Source organism: Gopherus evgoodei, unplaced genomic scaffold (assembly GCF_007399415.2).
Source record: "Gopherus evgoodei ecotype Sinaloan lineage unplaced genomic scaffold, rGopEvg1_v1.p scaffold_34_arrow_ctg1, whole genome shotgun sequence".
NCBI classification, from domain to species: domain Eukaryota; kingdom Metazoa; phylum Chordata; order Testudines; family Testudinidae; genus Gopherus; species Gopherus evgoodei.
In genome coordinates, this window is record NW_022060016.1 from 4913151 (window position 1) to 4934110 (window position 20960).

Below are 20960 nucleotides of genomic sequence, written 5' to 3' on the forward strand. Positions count from 1 at the left end.
CCAGGCAAGACTGAGTAATTCCGTTGGTGTGGCCTTGTGCATGTGAGTCATTGCACTGTAGCTCCCTTGCTGGATGATGGTGGTTTGACACCCGCCCAGGCACTGGTTAGCTCCCTGGTTACTGTCTTTTGGGGAGCTAGTATCTAGGCGCTTCCCAAACACACAGTATATTTTAGTGACAATCATACAGCACAATTCTCATAACATTATATGCATTAATGATATCTTTAAATGGAACAGGGGGGTTCAGCAGATCATAACCTTTCCTACGATACCTCACATGGCCTGCTTTATATGCAATATCACAGTTATAGACAAATGATGAATATGGAGCTACAGGGCACTCCCCTGGGGTGTAGAATGGCCCATGTACAGAGGGTGAAAGTGTGGTTACTGTTGGGATATTTTCGAGTGTGTAAGACACACCCTGAGTGTCTGTGTGTAACTGCAGCCTGCCAGCCACACTTGTGTTACACTCAGCCTTGGTTATACTTCAGGGCATAACCCCAACACATGCCCATTCCAATTTCCCCCAGAAATGTATATCCTGTGCATCCCAGCCCTCTCCTGCTGACAAAACAGTGGAGGTGCACACGCTACAATGTTACTTTTGCCGACAAAACAAAACCACTTAGATGAGAGAGACAGAGCTTTTTTCTGCAAAGTTAAAGTGACGAAGCATCAGTATAGATGCTGCAATTCATTATGTCGCCATCACTGGCATCCCCCAGTATCCCAGAATGCCTGCTGTGACCACTCTGCTCACTGTTTTGAATTTGGCTGCCCTTCAGGCACGTGCCCCTCCCCTTTCAAAGCTCTAGGAAGTTCTGACAGCTGAGCATGCTGCTCTGTTCTGGCAGCAAAGAGCAAATCATTAACATGGAATCCTCCTGCTCTCCCCGCACTAGGAACACAACGGCAGGTAGGCTGCTGCTGTGAGCGGGACTGCTCTGCTGTGCAGAGCGAGCGCGTGTGTGAGTGTGTGTGTGGCGGCCTAGCTCAGGACTAGTTGCTTCTGGCTACTGTCTGAACTTAAAGAGCCAGAATGCCGACATGCTCACTCTCCCTCAAGACACACACTGTCTTTGTTTCTCCCCACACACACACACACACTCCCCCCACCCTGCCCCACACTTCCATTGAAAAACAGCTGGCAATCTAGTAGGATGCCCAGGGAACAATGGGATTGAGAAATCTGCATCATGTGACACTGTACCTGCTCCATAAGGCATTGCAAGCCCTTCTCAAAGCAGCCTGTGTCCTGTTGCACAGTGCACTGCTTTCTGTGTCAGTGCAAGACCTGCTAGTGTGGATGTGCTCTGCCAACACAAGAAGTATAGCGTGAACATACAAAAGCAGTTTAATTAAAGCGGCACAATTTTGTTGTCAAACTCTAGTGCAGACAGGCCTAAAATGCATATTTTTTTTGCTCTTTCCCCCTTTCCTGCCACTTAGCAGGGAATGGTCCATCAGCTTTGTTTACACTTGGCTGAGGTGGCATTTGGTCTCTGAGGAATTGCTTTTGGCCATTCCTCAGATTTATCTGCCATACATACATTTAGCCATGATTTCAGCTTGTGTTTATTACATTACATACAGTGCTGCTATGTGTACTTTTCCATACTATTGATCAGCAAATTATGAATTTTTAAATGGTACCTGACAAGACAAGCCTTATACAAAAATTACTGTAATAGTGTTCAGGGTGTGAACAAGTCTGTCACAAGACCCTGCATCACAACTGCCTTGGGAAACACATATACGAGCCTTTTGCCTAGTTCCTAATCACTTACTGTGGAATTCTCTTTCCAGATCATCTGAGACAATATTGATCTAAAGAACTGAACAGCACTGTGACTGTATCCAGTTACTTCTGTTAGTTGCATGATTTGGGGCATGCTGCTGCTCACCATTTCAGACTGGAGATTTAAAACCAGTTGGTGATATGTCCAATAACTCGGAGTATTCTCTTCTGTTGACTGAACTGCACTTGAAGTTTCTCCATGTCATCATGGAGGGGGGCAAGGAAAAAACAAAAATAAAGTAAGAAATGACTACTTGCTAAAATGGTCATTTTCTCAAAGTCCCCAATAAATCAGAGTGACAGGTTGACAAATCAAACTAATATCCCGTTTTGTGACCAAATGGCCCTCAAGAAAGAGGAAAACCTCACATCACGGAGAGATATAAGATAAATCCAGTTTTATAGAACTAGAAATTCCAGAGCAGGTTAAATGTGTGGACTCAGAACCAAGACAAGAGATTCTCTCAGTGAATTCTCCTCTGATCCACTTAAATCTGCTTCACTCATTAGTGATGAGTTGTATTATTTACAAAACATCTAGAAGCATTGTAATGAAAAGGAAGGAAACAGAACAAGATAAAAACCCTGTTAACCTTCCCATCTGCAAACAATCCCATCTCCTTTGCTAAAAGTTGGAAACTGGGATTTAAACTCCAAATGAGGGCCCTGTGTTTGAGATCCAGTAAAATTCCCATTCCAGGTCTCTGCCAATTTCATCTCAGGCCATAAATTACTAGGTTTTAAGATCAAAGAAAACAAAGTGTGATTCCAAAGCAGAGGACTGAGAACACTGAATCATATGACACATTGAGAGGCAGAGTTGTAGAATGTGTAGAAGATAAATTCTATATGGCTCAGATAAGGAAATACTGCTGAACTAATTCTGACCACAGGAATGCTTCCAACTCACCACTTCAGGTGTCATAGGAGCTGAAAAAACATATTTTCCTATCCCTAATCCTGCTCCTTCTCTTTGTTATATTTAAAATAAGAAAAATGATACAAAACACAGTGATTCAGCACAACCCAGTGCATTGTAAGAACAACTGGGAATGAGAGGATTTGTCCCTAGTGAGGAAACCTGGTGACGAACAATCACTTTGCAGTGGGAGGAAAAGTATGAATATGATGCTCCAAATTTGTTTAGACTAGAAGTGATGGAGGTTACGTCGGGTCTTGAGGAAATTTGCTAAATTTCCCTGGCCACTATACATGAGCTATTTCCTTTACTGTAAAAACACAACTATTCTTTCATCAGGATAGCTAACTCGAGCTAACTCACTCCATGGAATATCCTAATGCAGTCAAGGCCCAGGTAGATTTAACTTCCATGTACCTAGTTGAAGTGACTCTCAGTTCCCGCACCTGGGGCTGATGGACATTCCTGTTGGAGGGACATACATTTCCATGACATAGGACAAAGGAGTTGGTGAAAAAGAAAAAATTGTGAGATTCACCCCAAGGAAGGGTGAGTGCAAAAGGGAAAAGCAAACAACTCAGCTGGGGGAGCTGAGAGACCACAATGACATAAATGCTGCCTTGAAGTTCATTATGTGGGAATTAGCAAAAGAAAAACAAAATCTTTTCTCAGCCCTAATCGAGGTTTATGGTATTTATCTCCCTTACAGCTTTTCTGATAATAAAAAAGGGCTGAACTCTGACAAAATTTCCTACACTCAGAGAATTCATAGGATCTCTCTTTTGTGGGTCCTTTGACATCCACTAAGGTGTGAGCCATGAGCAAAAGTTTTCCTGGACTCACAGCATTCCTAGAGGCGCTCCCCTTGATGAATTTTCTCATGTGTATTAAGGATTAAGCTCTGAGTGCAGGTTTTCCTGAACTCACATCATTCACAGGGTTTCTGTCTTGTGTGGATTCTCTGATGTGTAACAAGGGTTGAGCTCTGCGTGAAGGTTTTCCCACACTCACAGCACTCGTAGGGTTTCTCTCCTGTATGGATTCTGTGGTGTATAATAAGGACTGAACTCCGAGAGAAGGTCTTCCCGCACTCACGGCATTCATAGGGTTTCTCCCCCGTATGGATTCTCTGATGTGTAATAAGGTGGGAGATCTGAGTGAAGGTTTTCCCACATTCACTGCATTTATACGGTTTCTCTTCTGTATGGATTCTCTGATGCGAACTAAGGTTTGAGCTCCAAGCAAAGGTTTTCCCGCACTCCCAGCATTTGTAGGGTTTCTCCCCTGTGTGGTTTTTCTGATGTTTAATAAGATTTGAGATCACAATGAAGGCTTTCCCGCACTCCCAGCATTCATAGGGTTTTTCCCCACTATGGATTCTCTGATGACTAATAAGAGATGCCCTTTGAGTGAAGGTTTTCTTGCATTCACAACATTCATAGGGTTTCTCCCCTGTGTGGATCCTCTTATGTGTAATAAGGTTTGAGCGCTGAGTAAAGGTTTTCCCGCACTCACAGCATTCATAGGGTTTCTCCCTTGTATGGATTCTCTGATGTGCAATGAGGGTTGAGCTAAGAGTGAAGGTTTTCCCGCATTCACAGCATTTATAGGGTTTCTCCCCCGTGTGGATTCTCTGATGTGCAATGAGGTTTGAGCTCCGCGTGAAGGTTTTCCCACACTCACCGCATTCATAGGGTTGCTCTCGAGTATGGATTCTCCGATGGCTAATAAGACATGAGTGCCTACTGAACTTTTCCCCACACTCAGCGCATGTGTTACTTCTCTCTCCCACGGGGATTCTCTGCTGGTCTGTGGTTTCCTTGAGGCCTTTGTGAGTTCCCTGATAATTAACAGATTTACCAAATTTCTGCATTGGCTGGTTTCCCTGCCATTTCTCTGGAACGTGCTGACTCTCACAGGCTTTTCCCTGCTCACAACTCCTGGTCACACTCCCTTTGCATCTTTGCCATAACGCCCCAGGTGGTTCCACTTGCTCACCCTCTTCGTGCTGAGGAGTCTGCTTCATGGTCTCACTCATCATCCCAACACCTGCTGGGACAGAGAAAGAAAAGCCTCAGAAACAGGAACGGAATAGGGGAGAACAAACCAAAAGAGCAGCTGCAGATGGAAAAAAAAAATCCCCAAAGAGGAGAGAAGAGGGAATCAATTTTGCATCCAGTTTGCATCCAAACACTCAGGGAGAAGCAAGTTCAGGGAAGGAACTACTGCCAGGAGTTAGTCAGGATGGGCAGAAAACCATGAGCAATATCTGCCCTGAGAATATGACCCCTGGTGGGGACAATCCTGAACTTGGAGAGCTCACAAGGTCTTTGTTGGGAATCCCAGCTGTTTCCTTCAGGTACTGACAGTTTCTGAGTTGGTTTAATGATTGCTCACCTGTGCAGATGCCTCTCAGGATCTCTCTTTCCTCTGAGCCCTGGAGATCTGAGGCCCACGACTCTTCCCCTCGTTCCAGTTGGGAGATGACATCAGGTTTGGAAACTGGAAACCCTGCCCAGGAGAAAGATGATAAGTGAGATCAGGTGAATTCATAGGACATTTGTCACCCACACAGGAAGTTCTGTTATTTTAATTCCAGATCATATGAAATGAGTAAAATCCTGGGGCCAGGTCCCCAGGTGCTCAAAGGTGCAGGACACTCTTCTTATGAGGAATTTAACCATACTCATGTCTACTGGGAAGACACCCAGCCAGACACTCATGATCAAAGGGGCTTCTAAAACCCAGAGCAGGTACCTCCATATCCCAGAAAGGGAAGACTCTAGCCAGAGGGGAAGTCCCCCTGGAACACTGGCCTGCACAGAAAGCTGCAAGCAGGGACTTTCTTTCCAGACCAAAATATTACAGTAGGGGATGTTGAAATGCCCATAGTGATCCTGGGAGATCCAGCATACCCCTTACTCCCATGGCTCATGAAGCCTTACACAGGAAACCTGGACAGCAGCCAAGGACCACTTCAACAACAGGCTTAATCGGTGCAGAATGACCATGGAATGTGCCTTGTGCAGATTAAAAGCACGCTGGCAATGCCTTTATGGCAGGTAGGAGCTAAGTGAGGAAAACATTCCCATGGTCTTAGCCTAAGTTCCCCATTAGTTGTGTGACCGTGCAGCAGCCTATTTAGCACCGCACAGGCGCTTGGGGAACCCACCCGTGGACCTGTTGTGGTTGCGGCAGGGGCACCCTTTTCCCCGCCCCCAACCTGCCCTGGGAGGAGCGCCTCTGCCCTGGCCTCAACTCACCCTGCTGAACAGTCCCAGTCTTTTTCATCTCTCCTCATATGGAAATGGTTCCACACCCCTAATTTTTTTTGGCCTCTGCACCTTTTCCAATTCTAATGATCTCTTCTGAGACGGGGTGACCAAAACTACAGACAGTATTTAAGATGTAGCATACCATGGATTTATATAGTGGCATGATGATATTTTTTGTTTTATTACGATTGCTTCTCTAATAGTTCCTAACATTTTGTTAGCTTTTTTGACTGCTCCTGCACACTGACTGGATGTTTTCACAGAACTATCCACAATGACTCCAAAAGGACTTTCTTGAGTGGTAACAGCTAATTTAGACCCCATCATTTTGTATCTATAGTTAGAATTATGTTTTCTAGTGTGCATCACTTTGGATTTATCAACACTGAATTTCATCTGCCCTTTTGCTGCCCAGTCACCTAATTTTGTGAGAATCTTTTGTAACTCTTCTCAATCTGCTTTGGACTCAATGATCTTCAGTAATTTTGCATCAGAGAATCATAGAATATCAGGGCTGGAAGGGACCTCAGGAAGTCATCTAGTCCAATCCCCTGCTCAAAGCAGGACCAATCTCCAACTAAATCATCCCAGCCAGGGCTTTGTCAAGCCTGACCTTAAAAACCTCTAAGGAAGGAGATTCCACCACCTCCCTAGGCAACCCATTCCAGTGCTTCACCACTCTCCTAGTGAAAAAGGTTTTCCTAATATCCAACTGTGACGAACTGGGAATGTTCTTAATGTTTTCTCTGAATACTGTATTGGTGCCTCAGTGTCCCCATGGCAGTTCTTAAGTATCTGGCAGAGCCAAGGGCCAGTGCACCTAAATGCCTGACACTCTGTCTCCTAGCAACTGAGGGCCTGGGCCCCTCCTCTGCAAAGGTGCCAGCTGAAGGTGTTGGAGACAAAGGGATCAGGTGACCTCCTGGCCCGGGAAATGAGCTGAGCAGAGAGGAGGGGCTGAGGGAGGGGTTGTTAGTCTGGAGCTGGCTGGGGTCAAGGGTGGAGGGCAGACCTGGGGGTCTGGCTCACTGCCCCCCAGAATGGACCCAGCCGAGGGGTCCGGTTCGCTGTATCTACAAGCTCTGTGTTAGACCCTGTTCCTGTCATCGAATAAACCTCTGTTTTACTGGCTGGCTGAGAGTCACGTCTGACTGCAAAGTGGGGGTGCAGAACCCGGTGGCTTCCCCAGGACCCCGCTGGGGTGGACTCTCTGTGGGAAGCGCACGGAGGGGCAGAGGATGCTGAATGCTCCAAGGAGAGACCCAGGAGGTGAAGACATGTGAGCTTCTTGCCCTGAACAAGTCTGCTCCAAGGGAGAGGAGGCTCCCCAAAGTCCTGACTGGCTTGGTGGGGAGCAGTTCCAGAGCATCGCCCGGTGACTCCGTGACACCAACCTAGACCTTCCCCACTGCAACTTGAGACCATTACTCCTTGTTCTGTCATCAGGTACCACTAAGAACAGTCTAGATCCATCCTCTTTGGAACCCCCATTTCAGGTAGTTGAAAGCAACTATCAAATCCCCCCTCATTCTTCTCTTCTGCAGACTAAACAATCCCTGTTCCCTCAGCCTCTCCTCATAAGTCATGTGGTCCAGCCCCCTAATCATTTTTGTTGCCCTCCGCTGGACTCTTTCCAATTTTTCCACATCCTCCTTGTAGTGTGGGGTCCAAAACTGGACACAGTACTCCAGATGAGGCCTCACCAATGTCGAATAGAAGGGAATGATCACAGTCCTCAATCTGCTGGCAATGCCCCTACTTATACAGCCCAAAATGTCATTAGCCTTCTTGGCAACAAGGGCACGCTGTTGACTCATATCCAGCTCCTCGTCCACTGTAACCCCTGGGTCCTTTTCTGCAGAACTGCTTCCTAGCCATTCGGTCCCTAGTCTGTAACAGTGAATGGGATTTTTCCGTCCAAAGTGCAGGACTCTGCACTTGTCCTTGCTGAACCTCATCAGGTTTCTTTTGGCCCAGTCCTCTGATTTGTCTAGGTCCCTCTGTATCCTATCCCTACCCTCCAGCTTATCTACCACTCCTCTCAGTTTAGTGTCATCTGCAAACTTGCTGAGAGTGCAGTCCACGCCATCCTCCAGATCATGTGCAACCTTTGCCACCTCCCTATTTCCAGTTCATCTGTGAATATGTTGAACAGTACAGATGCTAGGGGACCTGACCATTTACCTCTCTACTGTGAAAATTGACCTTTTATTCCTACCCTTTGTTTCTTGTCTTTTAACCAGTTACTGATCCATGAGGGGCTTCCCTCTTAAGTAAGTTGTCATGGGATAAGAGTCTTTGGTGAAGGAACTTGTCAAAGTACAGTAGAATTTCAGTTACGGACATCTCAGGAGTGGAGATTATCCATCGAGTATCAGAGGGGTAGCCATGTTAGTCTGGACCTGTAAAAGCAGCAAAGAATCCTGTGGCACCTTATAGACTAACAAACGTTTTGAAGCATGAGCTTTCATGGGTGAATACCCACTTCGTCAGATGCATGTAGTGGAAATGTCCAGGGGCAGATATATATATGCAGGCAAGCTAGAGATAATGAGGTTAGTTCAATCAGGGAGGATGAGGCCCTGTTTTCCAGAGTCTCCTTCCCATGGGTCCAGATGATAATGTCATCAATGTACATTGATGACATCTTCATCATCTGGACCCATGGGAAGGAGAAGGGCCCCTTCTCTACCTACGCTACATTGATGACATCTTCATCTGGACCCATGGGAAGGAGACTCTGGAAAAATTCCACCACAATTTCAACAGCTTCCACCCCACATCAACCTCAGCCTGGACCAATCTACACAGGAGGTTCACTTCCTGGACACCACGGTGCAAGTAAGTGATGGTCACATTAACACCACTCTATACCAAAAACCTACCGACCGCTATGCCTACCTTCATGCCTCCAGCTTCCATCCCGGGCACATCACACGATCCATTGTCTACAGCCAAGCACGGAGGTACAATCGCATCTGCTCTAACCCCTCAGACAGAGACCAACACCTACAAAATCTCCACCAAGCTTTCTCAAAACTACAATACCCGCAAGAGGAAGTAAGGAAACAGATCAACAGAGCCAGATGTGTACCCAGAAGCCTCCTACTGCAAGACAAACCCAAGAAAGAAACCAACAGGACTCCACTGGCCATCACATACAGTCCCCAGCTAAAACCCCTCCAACGCATCATCAGGGATCTATAATCCATCCTGGACAACGATCCCACACTTTCACAGGCCTTGGGTGGCAGGCCAGTCCTCGCCCACAGACAACCTGCCAACCTGAAACATATTCTCACCAGTAACTGCACACCGCACCATAGTAACTCTAGCTCAGGAACCAATCCATGCAACAAACCTCGATGCCAACGTCGTCCACATATCTACACCAGCAACACCATCACAGGATCTAACCAGATCAGCCATACCATCACCGGTTCATTCACCTGCACGTCCACCAATGTAATATATGCCATCATATGCCAGCAATGCCCCTCTGCTATGTACATCAGCCAAACTGGACAGTCGCTACGGAAAAGGATAAACGGACACAAATCAGATATTAGGAATGGCAATATACAAAAACCTGTAGGAGAACACTTCAACCTTCCTGGCCACACTATAGCAGACCTTAAGGTGGCCATCCTGCAGCAAAAAAACTTCAGGACCAGACTTCAAAGAGAAACTGCTGAGCTTCAGTTCATCTGCAAATTTGACACCATCAGCTCAGGATTAAACAAAGACTGTGAATGGCTTGCTAACTACAAAACCAGTTTCTCCTCCCTTGGTTTTCACACCTCAACTGCTAGAACAGGGCCTCATCCTCCCTGATTGAACTAACCTCATTATCTCTAGCTTGCCTGCATATATATACCTGCCCCTGGACATTTCCACTACATGCATCTGACGAAGTGGGTATTCACCCATGAAAGCTCATGCTTCAAAACGTTTGTTAGTCTATAAGGTGCCACAGGATTCTTTGCTGAGATTATCCATAACTCTGAAATGTTCTGCAACTCTGAAGAGGTTATGGCAAACTGTTTGGCCCATGGGACACATCTAGGTATGGAAATTGTATGGCAGGCCATGACTGCTGAAGAAATTGGAGGTTGAGTTACAGGAGGGGGTGAGGGCTCTGGCTGGGAGTGCAGGCTCTGGGGTGGGATCAGAAATGAGGGATCAGGGTATGGAAGGAAGCTCTGGGCTGGGGCAGAGAGTTGCGGGAGGGAGAGGGCTCTGGCTGGGGATGAGGGATTGGGGGTGCTCCAGACTGGGACCGAGGGGTTTGGAGGGTGGGAGAGGAATCAGAGCAGGGGGTGGGGGCATGGGAGGGGGTCACGGGTGCAGGCCCAAGCTGGTGCTTACCTCAAGCAGCTCCCAGAAGCAGCGGCATGTCCATCCCTCCGGCTCCTACGTGGAGGTGCGGCCAGGCACCTCTGCACGTTGCCTGGTCCACAGATGCCACCCCCGCAGCTCCCTTTGGCTGCAGTTCTTGGCCAATGGGGGTGGCACTTGGGGCAGAAGCAGCATGTGGAACCCCTTGGCTGCCCCTACGTGTTGGAGCTGGAGGGGGGACATGCGGCTACTTCCAGGAGCTGTGCAGAGCCACGCCACACATGGAGCGGGACAAGCCCCCGACCCGACTCCCTGGCTGGAGCAAAACAAACCCCAGACCCCGCTCATTGGGGGGAGTTCAAGGGCCAAATTAAAACATCTGAAGGGCCGGATGCAGCCTCCAGGCTGTATTTTGCCCACCCCTGGGTGATGGACCTCAGCCACACAGGGGATTGGGGTTGCAGCTGCAGAGGGGCCTTCTGACCCTTGGGGCACCAGAGCTCTGGGCTTCTGCCCTGCGGGAGCAACAGGGCTCGGCACTTGAGAACTGGGGGGAGCACTGAGGCTTGCAGCGCCATTCCCAGCTTCACCATGGCTGCACTCCCAGCTTCAGCGGGGGGAGGGGGTTCTCCGGCTCAAGGCTTTAGCTACGGGGGGGAATGCTGGGGCTGAAACTGGCACTCCCCTCAAATCTAAAGTCCCAAGGCTCAGGGCTTCTCACAGGGCTGAAGCTGGGAGCAGAGCCACAAGGCTGAACTCCCAACCCTCAACACTCCCTCCTGGTCTAAAGCCCTGATGCTCCTGAGGGTCAGAAGCCCTGAGCCCTCCCCCTCTCCGGGACCCTGACACCCCTCTCGCTCTCCCTCCTCCCACTGCCGCCCCAACCCCCGTGGGGTTTGTCTGCACTGCTGCCTGACTGAGGACTTCCGGTTCCACAGGATGTCTGGTTGACCGGTAAGTCTGTAACTCTGTTGTTCATACCTTTGAGGTTCTACTGTATCCGCTGGATCACTCTTGTCTACATGTATGTTGACTCCCTCAGAGAATTCTAATAGATGAAGCATCATTTCTCTTTACAAAAGCCAAATTGACTCTTCCCCAACAAATTGTGTTTGTGTCTGACAATTCTGTTCTTTACTGTAGTTTTCAGCCAATTTGCCTGGTACTGAAGGTAGCCTTCCCAGCCTCAAACTGCCAGGATTCCCTTGGGACCCTTTTTAAAAAATTGGTATTACATTAGCTATCCCCAGTCTGGTACAGAGGCCGACTGTAAGTGGCAGGTTACATACGACAGCCAGTAGGTCTGCACTTTTCATGTATGAGTTCCTTTAGTACTACTGGGTGAATACCATCTAGTCCTGGTGATCATTTCAACATGAATAAATCAATTTGTTCTAAAACCTCCTGTATCAACACCTCAGTCTGGGACAGTTCCTCAGATTCGCCAGCTAAAAAGAACGGGTCAGGTTTAGGAAACTCCCTCACATCCTCTGCAGCAAAGACTGATGCAAAGGATTCATTTAGCGTCTCTGCAATGGCTTTGGCTTCCTCGTGTGCTTGTTTAGCACGTCAGTGACTGAGCAGCCCCACTGATTGTCAGGCTTCCTGCTTCTGACGTACTTCCGAAAAAAATATTGGTGTTAATTTGAGTGACTTTTTGTAGTTGCTCCTCAAATTGCTTTTTCTGGCCTGCCTAATTATACTTACACACTTGACTTGCCAGAATTTATGTTCCTTTTATTTTTCTATGTAGGGTTTGACTTCCAATGTTTAAAGGGTGCCTTTTTTTTTTTTTAACCTCTAACTGCCTTATTTAGGCCAGGGCTACACTAGCAGGGGGGTTCAAACTAAGAAACCTCAACTTCAGCTATGCGAATAGCGTAGCTGAAGTTGTGTATCTTAGTTCAACTTACTTGGCCGTCCTCACAGCAGCGAGTCAACTGCCGCGGCTCCCTCGTCGACTACACTTACTCCTCCTGCCAAGGTGGAGTACAGGCATCAATTTGGGGATCAATTTATTGTGTTCAGCTGATCCCTGATAAATTGATCCCTGATACATCGAACACTATGCGCCAATCTGGCACGCAGTATAGACATACCCTTACTCTTTAGCTACCGGTGGTATTTTCTTAGTCCTCTTACTTTTCGTCTCCATTTGGGGGTACCCATTTATTTTGAGCCTCCATTATGATATTTTAAAAATGTTTCCACGTAACTTTCTCAATTTTTTGTGTAGTTTCTCTTTCTGAAGTTAAATGCTATTGTGGTGGAGTTGTTGGTACTTTCTCCCCTCGCAATGATGTTGCATTTAATTACATTATGGTCTCTATTACCAAGTGGTTCACTTCTTGAACCAGATCCTGTCTGTCACTTAGGACTAAATCAAGAATTCCCTCTCCCCTTGTCGGTTCCAGGACTAATGGCTCAAATAAGCAGCCATTAATGGTTTCTAAAAACTTAACCTCTGCATCCAGCCTGAGGTGACATCTACACAGTAAATATGGGGATAGTTGAAAATTATTACTGCTGAGTTTGCTATTTTAACAGCCTCTCTGATATCACTGAGCATTTCATAGTCACCGTCACCATCCTGATCAGGTGCTCAAATAGCATATTCCTACTGCTATACTCTCTTTATTCAAGCATGAATTTCTATCAGTAGAGATTCTATGGCATAATTTGATTCACTTAAAATGTTTTCTATATTTGACTCCGTTTCTTTCACAGAGTTACTCCTGGGAGAATTCTGTGTCATTGTGCATATCCAGAATTCATGTCCCCTGCAGATTTCTTTGCTTCCCAGCAGAAAAACGACTTCTGACAGGGAAGCTGCAAGAGTGGTCACACACCCCTCACAGCAATGCAGGCAGGTTGATTCGGGTGCCCAGAGCAGCCCATAGAGACATAAATCACCACCGGGGGCGGGGAGGGGAGGATCTGAGCAGTCATGCATGTGAGAAAGACACTCTGTCCCTCTTGCTTGCCATTGTGGCATGCTTGGCGTAGAGGGGCAGCTTTGGGGTATTTCTGAGGAGTTAAGTATGGGGCAGGCTCTGTCCCCTCAGGTGAAGCAGAATGTAGCAGCCTGCCTGCTTTGTGAATTGTTCCTATTGTCTTTGTGAATTCCCCTAGGAGCATAGGCAGCAAAGAATCCTGTGGCACCGTATAGACTAACAGACGTTTTGGAGCATGAGCTTTCGTGGGTGAAGACCCACTTCCTCAGATGCATACCCCTAGGAGCATAAAATAGGTATAAAATTTTAAGGTGCCTTTATAGTGCCAGAGTGGTGTAAAGGACAGTATGGCCTTATAAATCCTTCTGGTGCTTTAGTGATTAGAACGGGGCTAAATTTTTGGACTGATAAAATGTGCTGTATGAACTGTTTGCCACTGATGTTTCTGGAGATGGTCAGTAGCCAATATAAATTGTGAGGCTGATTCCCCAGCCCTCATTTGCTCTTCAGTTGTCAATGATGTAACACTGAGCATATTAGCCAACAAATGTATGCAGCCATAACTACAAATAGAGTCAAATCTAGCTACATTACTATTTCCTCCTATGCTCCCCACTCCCAATCCATTTTAATATAGTTTAAATTACCTAAATAACTGAAACCAGCATGACTATATTGCGTTATTTTGATAAATAAAATATGCAGAATTTTGCGATGTGCACAGAATTTTAATTCTTTGGGCACAGAATTCCCCCAGAAGTAACATAGTGTCTCTCTGCCACCAGCACAACCTACCCTGTCATTCATATATAGTTTGTTTCTTGGTATTACCATGTCCCATTTATTATAATTTCACCAAACTTCTGTGATGCCTATCATATCAATATCCTCATTCAGGATTAATTTGAAGAGCAATAAGCAAAAGTCACAAACTAACACCAATTGTTTTGTTTTTAAGTACATCAGAAGCAGGAACTCTGACAATCAGTGGGGCCACCAGGTGACAGAGGTGCTAAATAAGCACTCAAGTTCACTCATTTTATGGAACAGTTGGAGTAGCTTGGCAGAGCTGTGATTCTGATGTGAAGAGAGATGCATGTGAAACTTGAAGGAACACGTATTCCTCAGTTCAGTGGGGAGTGTTGTAGGTAGGTCAATAAAGGTGCACAAGGGTATGTTCTTGTCATGACAATTGTCAGTAGTCTGGTGGCATACATGCAAGTGGTCTCCATAAGACAGGGGTCCCCAACGTGGTGCCCACGGGCACCATGGCGCCCGCTGGGGCATCCATGTGCGTCCGCCTACCGGCCGCCGGACAAGCAGCCACCAACATGCTGCCGAGAAGCGGCAACGTCAAGAAGTGCTACCGCCAAAATCTTGCTGAATTTCGGTGGCATTTCGGCGGTGATGCCTCTTGATGACGCTCCTTCACAGCGGCATTTCGGTGGTGACATCTCTTGATGTTGCCACTTCACGGAGACATTTTGGCGGCTGCCTGTCCGGCGGCCACGGTTCTCAGCGGCTAGTTGTCCGGCGCCCGCCCCACAGAAAAGGTTGGGGACCACTGCCATGAGGGGTAAGTGACTCAGAAGGAATCCCCAGTGCAACGACAAAGGGGTGGTAACACTATGAAAGTCTGAGGTGGATTGTGTGCAGTAGGCTGAGTGTTGGAGTGCAGGCTAGGGGTATGTAGCTTTTGTTTTCTACACTGGACCAAACTACAAGTTTTCTCTTAGCAAAGAGAAAGTGTTGGACTTTATACTATGCTGCTTCTGTGTTCTGTTCCGAGAGTACTCTGTAGTGGGGAGGATAAAGTGCTAGCATGTGTCATTGGTCTGTCAAGATGTAGCTGAAACAGGGCACAGCTGAGGTTGCACTGTGGGATGCTGTAAACCTTAATTCCTCATTTTCCCCTTCTAACAACCAAGGGGATGGGAATCCTTACCCAGCGAGGTCACATTCTCATAGTTCTCCTGCATAACGTCTCTGTAGAGGGCTCTCTGAGCGGGATCCAGCAGAGCCCACTCTTCCTTGGTGAAATACACAGCCACCTCCTCGAAGGTCACTGGTCCCTAAAAGAGCAAGAACCTGCTACTCAGTACCTGCTGCCTAGTGACATAACTATTGACAGGCGAGGAGGTCCAATCACATGAAAGCTCTGGGAGGCAGGAAGTGAGCATAGTCTCACCCCATCACAGCAACCAGGAAGCATCAGGGTGAGGGGAGAAAGAGAGAACCCTTCTAGCAGAAAGAAGAGGCAGTGGTCTGCTCATTCTCACTGCTCACTTAACTAGCCAGAAGCTGATACAGGAGATGGAGCCCCCAGCAGGGCCCAGGGACAATTTCCTGGTGGGAATCCCAACACCCTCCCCATTACCAGCAGCTGGAGGGGAGGGGGTTGATAAGTCTTCACTGGGGTGCCCCTTCATATCTCACGGCAGCGTCTGGCTCGCAGGTTCAGACTACAGCACGCGGAGGCTGATACGTTTTCCCAGCCCAATTCACAGGGATTGTTTCCTGTTTGACAAATTAGGGAAGTTCCACGCACAAACCCCAGGGCTCTGCTGATCATATCTACGCCTCACAGTAAACAAATTGCAGTAAGTTTGTCACACCGTCTCTCCTTCCTCTTCTCCACCCTGTGTATTTCCCTGACCCCTCCCACCTCCAGATCAACCCCCCAGAAGTGCCCACTTCCTACGTATTTATTGCCCTTCTCCCTCCAGCAGGAACCCACCAGCCTCTGATAATCCCTACCTCAACTGGCTCCACTGCAGTCATTTCCCTTCCCTGGTCCCTGGAAGGATGGAATGATCTGGAGCAAAACATGAATGTTACGCTGCAGCCTGTTACAGGAAAAAGGGTGATAGAAGACATGTCAGAACAGGAAATAATTTCACATCACAATGCCCCCAAGCTCTTTCGCTGCACACTGATGTCCTAGACCCAGGCAAATAACAAAAAAATTCAAAAGACAGTTAGTAATGGGGGGCCAGGGAAGCATCTGTTAGAAAAATAATTCAACCATACATAAAGTATCTAATAAGTTATTGCAATGTACTGAGGACAACTGTTTCTTTCAGAAGATGGAAGCAGTAAGTGGAGGATGGTCATTTAACACCTGATTCTGACTAACAAGGAATTAGTTAGGAAACAGAAGGTGGAAAGCAATATGGGCAAAAGTGATCATGACATGATAAATTTCATGATACTAGGAGTAACAAAAATTCTAGGAGTAGCAAAATAAAGACACACTTCAAAAAGGCAGACTTCAACACTCTTGGAAAATGGTAGGTGAGGTCCCATAGGAATAAAATCTGGGGTGAAAATTAGAGTCTAGGACAGCTGGCAGTTTCTCTGAGACAATATTAAAGAAGCAATGGCAAATTATCACAATGTGAAGGAAAGACAGCAGTATTGCCTGCTTACTATTCTTTCTATCAGGAGCTCTTTAATGACCAGAAAATAAAAAGGAATCCTAAGCAAGAGAAATCACAGATAAATAGCTATGGATGAGTACAAAAGAATAGCACAGGCATGTGGTGACAAAATCAGAAAGATTAAGTCACAAAATGAGTTATGCCAAGCAAGTGATGTAAGACAATAAGATAAGGGTTCTATAAATATTAGGGCTGTCAAGAGATTAAAAAAATTAATCGCAATAAAAAAATTCCACTCAACGCACAGCTGCTGCCAAAAACAGCTAACACATTAGGATTCATAAGGAACAGGATGGAGAATAACACCAAACATTTGTATATAAATCAAAGGGACAACCTCCAGTATACTGGGACCACCGTGGCTACTACAGCAATGCACACAGCAGATTTATATTAATCTCCAAGAACTGTGGAGGCAAAGGAGCAAAAAAGAAATATTTGATAATATGCTAGAAAACAATGATCTAAAGGGATTTTATATCGATATTAAATATGTGAGAACATTGGGACAATTTGACAGCACTGTATACAGAAGTTCAATAAACCAGGGGTTCTCAAACTGGGGTGTCAGGGCTCCTCAGGGGGTTGCAAGGTTATTACATGGGGGGGTCCACAAGCTGCCAGCCTCCCCCCTAAACCCTGCTTCACCTGCAGCATTTATAATTGCGTTAAATATAAAAAAAAAGTGTTTTTAATTTATAAGGAGGGTCAAACTCCAAGGCTTGCTGTATGAAAGGGGTCACCAGTAAAAAAGTTTGAGAGGCACTGCAATAAACAGACAGTTTATTTTTCCACCACTGCCAGTCACATGGACAGCAGGGAGTCCTTTGGGGAGTTGCTTCAAACTCAAGAGGGTACCTGAGGGTGGTAGGAGCAGGAAAATGTCCTAACAATGGGGGGGGGGCACAGCAAGGGTGTGCAAGTGACTGGCAGCTGGGGAGAGCAGGCGGTATCTGGGGCTGCGTGACCTGCAGCTCACACTTCCTCTAAGCTTCTTTTTTGTGTTTAAGATCAGCAAGGATTTGCCTGTTAAAACTGCCCACGGTCTGAGAAGATTTTAAATTGACCTTGCAAACATTAAAAAGAAAATGGGGTAAAATCTGAGGCGGAGACTAGAGACAGGGTCAGTGATTAGACAGGGGAGACACCTGCCTGGATTTTACACCCTTCAGTGACAAGCAGGGAGATCTGTAGCCCTGTTGGAGAGACACGTGGCCAAGCCAAAGGGGGTTTCATCAGCCCCCCTCCCCCGGCCGCCCCGGGGGCTCCTGGCTGCAGGGATGGTCCAACCCCCCATCTCCAGCACGTCCCGCCTGACCCCCCCAGGCCCCACCCGCGCCAGCATTGCCTGCCCGAGCCGGGGCAGCTGCCCCATCGCGCCAGCCCGGGCGCGGCCCCTTTGTGCAGCGCCGAGCCCCTGCCGGCCCCGCCCCCAGCTCGCGCCGGCACCTGGTGCCTGCGGCTCCGAGCGGGGGCGGCAGAGAACGTCCCCCCGCGCGCCCCTCATTGGCTCCGTCAGCACCGGGCGAGCGCCAGAGTGACGGACGAACGTTCCGTGGCTGACTCCGGGGGTCCCCCCAGCAGCGCGCGCACACCCGGCCGGCCTGCCTGCCTTCCACCGCCAATCAGGGAAAACGGAAAGCGCGGCGCGCTGACGTACCGCCCCCCCTCCGCCAATAGAAGGCCAGCGTGAGAGAGAGCGCGAGGACTACACTTCCCAGCGTGCGCCGGGAGGGCCCTTTTGCCTCATGTCCGCTCCGAGGGCAGTCAGGAACTACACTTCCCAGCGTACCCCGGGGTCAGCCTGACTCCCCCCATCCCGGCCACCCAGTCCCCACGTGGAGCCCTCCCAGCTCTGGCAGGAGCCTCTCAGGGCCCCCAACCTCCCCCCCAACACACACATCAACCAGTGTAGGGTGACCAGACAGCAGCTGTGAAAAATTGGGACAGGGTGGGGTGGTAATAGGAGCCTATATAAGAAAAAGACCCAAAAATCAGGACATCTGTTCACCTTAGTTCCAGGGACTTCACTAGGAGTGACCAGACCAGGCAGCCAGAGAGGGATCCATCCCCTCAGCCTAGTCCCAATCAGGGGGACTCTGGGAACTGGCTCCGTTGCTCCCCGGAACAGTTATTGACCCTTTCAGTGGTCTCAGTTTTTGCCCTATTTTCTCTCTAATTTTCCACTATCCATTTAAAATCTCTGATTTGGGATATTTTCCCACCTGGAGCAAATTCTCTTTGTTTCGGTGTGAAATAGTTACCCAAATGAGAAGGGGGTTAATGGGCACAGCTGGCAGAGTCCTGAGTCAGGCTGCATCTGCGGTGGGGTGGGGTATCCATTCCAGCTGAGCAGATTGCTGGAAGCCTTTTAGCTGTTAGAAGACCATCTTGCTGCACATGTGAATTTAAATCTCTTGACTTATCATTTGATGATGGAGTCGGGAGGAGGGTTTGGAACCTCTTGGGAAAGGACAAGCCTATACAGGAGGGATGGGCTCCACCTAAACCAAAATGGAATGAATAAACCCTGGCAAGTCAAACGTAAAAGGAAAATTAGGCAGGCCAAAAAAAGTATTTGCAGAGTAACTAGGAAAAGTCGCTAAAACTTACACCTTTTTTTTTTTAAGTACATCAGAAGCCTGACAAACAATCAGTGAAGCTACTTGGTTATTGACATGCTAAACAAGCACACAAGGAAGCCAAGGCCATTGCAGAGAAGTTAAATGAATCCTTTGCATCAGTCTTCGCTGCAGACAATATGAGGGACTTTCCTACACTCGAGCCACTCTTTTTAGGTGATGAATCTGAGGAAATGTCTGAGACTGAGATGTTGATAGAGGAGGTTTTGGAACAAATTGGTAATTTCAACATTAATAAGTTACCAGGACTAGAGGGTATTCACCCAATAGTACTGAAGAAATTCATATATAACAGGTGCAGAACTACGGACTGTAATATGTAACCTACAACTTCAATTGGCCTCTATAACAGATGACGGGATAGCTAATATAAAACCAATTTTTTGAAAAGGCTACAGAGGTGATCCAGCAATTCAAGACCAGTAAGCCTAATTTTAGTACCAGTCACCCTGGCTGAAGCTATAGTAAAGAACAGAATTATCAGACACATAGATGAGCATGATTTGTTGCAGAGGAGTCAACATGGCTTTTGTAAAGAGTAATCACATCTCACCAATCTATTAGAATTTTCTGTGCGGGGGGTCAACAAACAAGTAGACAAGGCTGATCCAGTGGATATTATATACTTGGAATTTCAGAAAGCCTTTGACAAGGTCCCTCACCAAAAACTCTTAAACAAAGTAAGCAGTCCTGGGATAAGAGGGAAGGTCCTCTCACAGATCAATAACTGGTTAAAAGACAGGAAACAAAGGGTAGAAAAATAAATGGCCAGTTTTCACAGTGGAGACAGGTAAATAGTGGGGTGCCCAGGGGATCTGTACCTGAACTACTGTTCAACATATTCATGAATGAACTGGAAAAACATTTGCACTGTAAAAAAAAAAAAAAAGATGAAAATTCAAAGCATGAGGGGTGTCAAAGTTAGAATCAGGACTCACAGTTTGTCAGACCACTCTGTTTATTAGCGCAGCGCTCCGCCAATAACATTCAGAATATGTGAGTGGCCATGCAAGGCCCAAACAGTCTTATTTATACAGATAAAAGAGCAGGAATTAAACAAAGGGACAAAGAAATCAAAACAGTAAAATTCACCTGGGGCACAGCATGCATATCCTATTTCCTTACTGTTATCGATCTAATGCTTCACCAATTGCCCTTAAACGGTGCAATTGTTCTATGTTAATGTCTGTATTCCTGACACCTGGTTGCAACATTCCAACAACTTTGCTTAAAGGTACAGACAACATTTCTTTAATCCTTTCTATTCTTACTATATAATTCATTCTACTTTCACAATCCCTCCTTTTGGTCAGGCGTACACCATGACCAACCCTTACTGAGTTCCACAAATTAACCGTTCCTTATCTCTTAGTTCATCAGCGATATTCAAAATCATCATATTAGCATCCTGTTTTGGGGCAGCCATCTGGGTGACACAATTCTGGATACAACAGGAGATTAACTGAAAACATATAAAAATCACTAAGATTCCAAACAGGATAGTTAGGGCTCCCTGAAACAACCAGTTTCCTATGCCAGAGAAATTGAACAGGTTACTTAGCCACTTCCATAAAGAACTCAGCTCTTC

General features: G+C 47.0%; 1 protein-coding gene and 1 long non-coding RNA gene across 2 annotated transcripts; both read right to left on the reverse strand.

Moving 5' to 3' along the window:
• Nucleotides 1-1342: 1342 nt before the first annotated feature.
• LOC115641450 (zinc finger protein 239-like) lies at nt 1343-15259 on the reverse strand. The gene is made up of 3 exons (XM_030544637.1): nt 15236-15259; nt 5121-5234; nt 1343-4772 (listed from the first exon to the last, which is right to left on the reverse strand). The coding sequence occupies exon 3, from the start codon at nt 4762-4764 to the stop codon at nt 3652-3654; it is 1113 nt and encodes a 370-aa protein (XP_030400497.1). The 5' UTR covers nt 4765-4772; nt 5121-5234; nt 15236-15259; the 3' UTR covers nt 1343-3651.
• A 62-nt stretch (nt 15260-15321) lies between these two features.
• LOC115641457 lies at nt 15322-18274 on the reverse strand. The gene is made up of 3 exons (XR_003998076.1): nt 18180-18274; nt 16048-16136; nt 15322-15362 (listed from the first exon to the last, which is right to left on the reverse strand). It is a non-coding gene; the product is annotated as an uncharacterized LOC115641457 (long non-coding RNA).
• Between the last annotated feature and the right edge of the window lie 2686 nt (nt 18275-20960).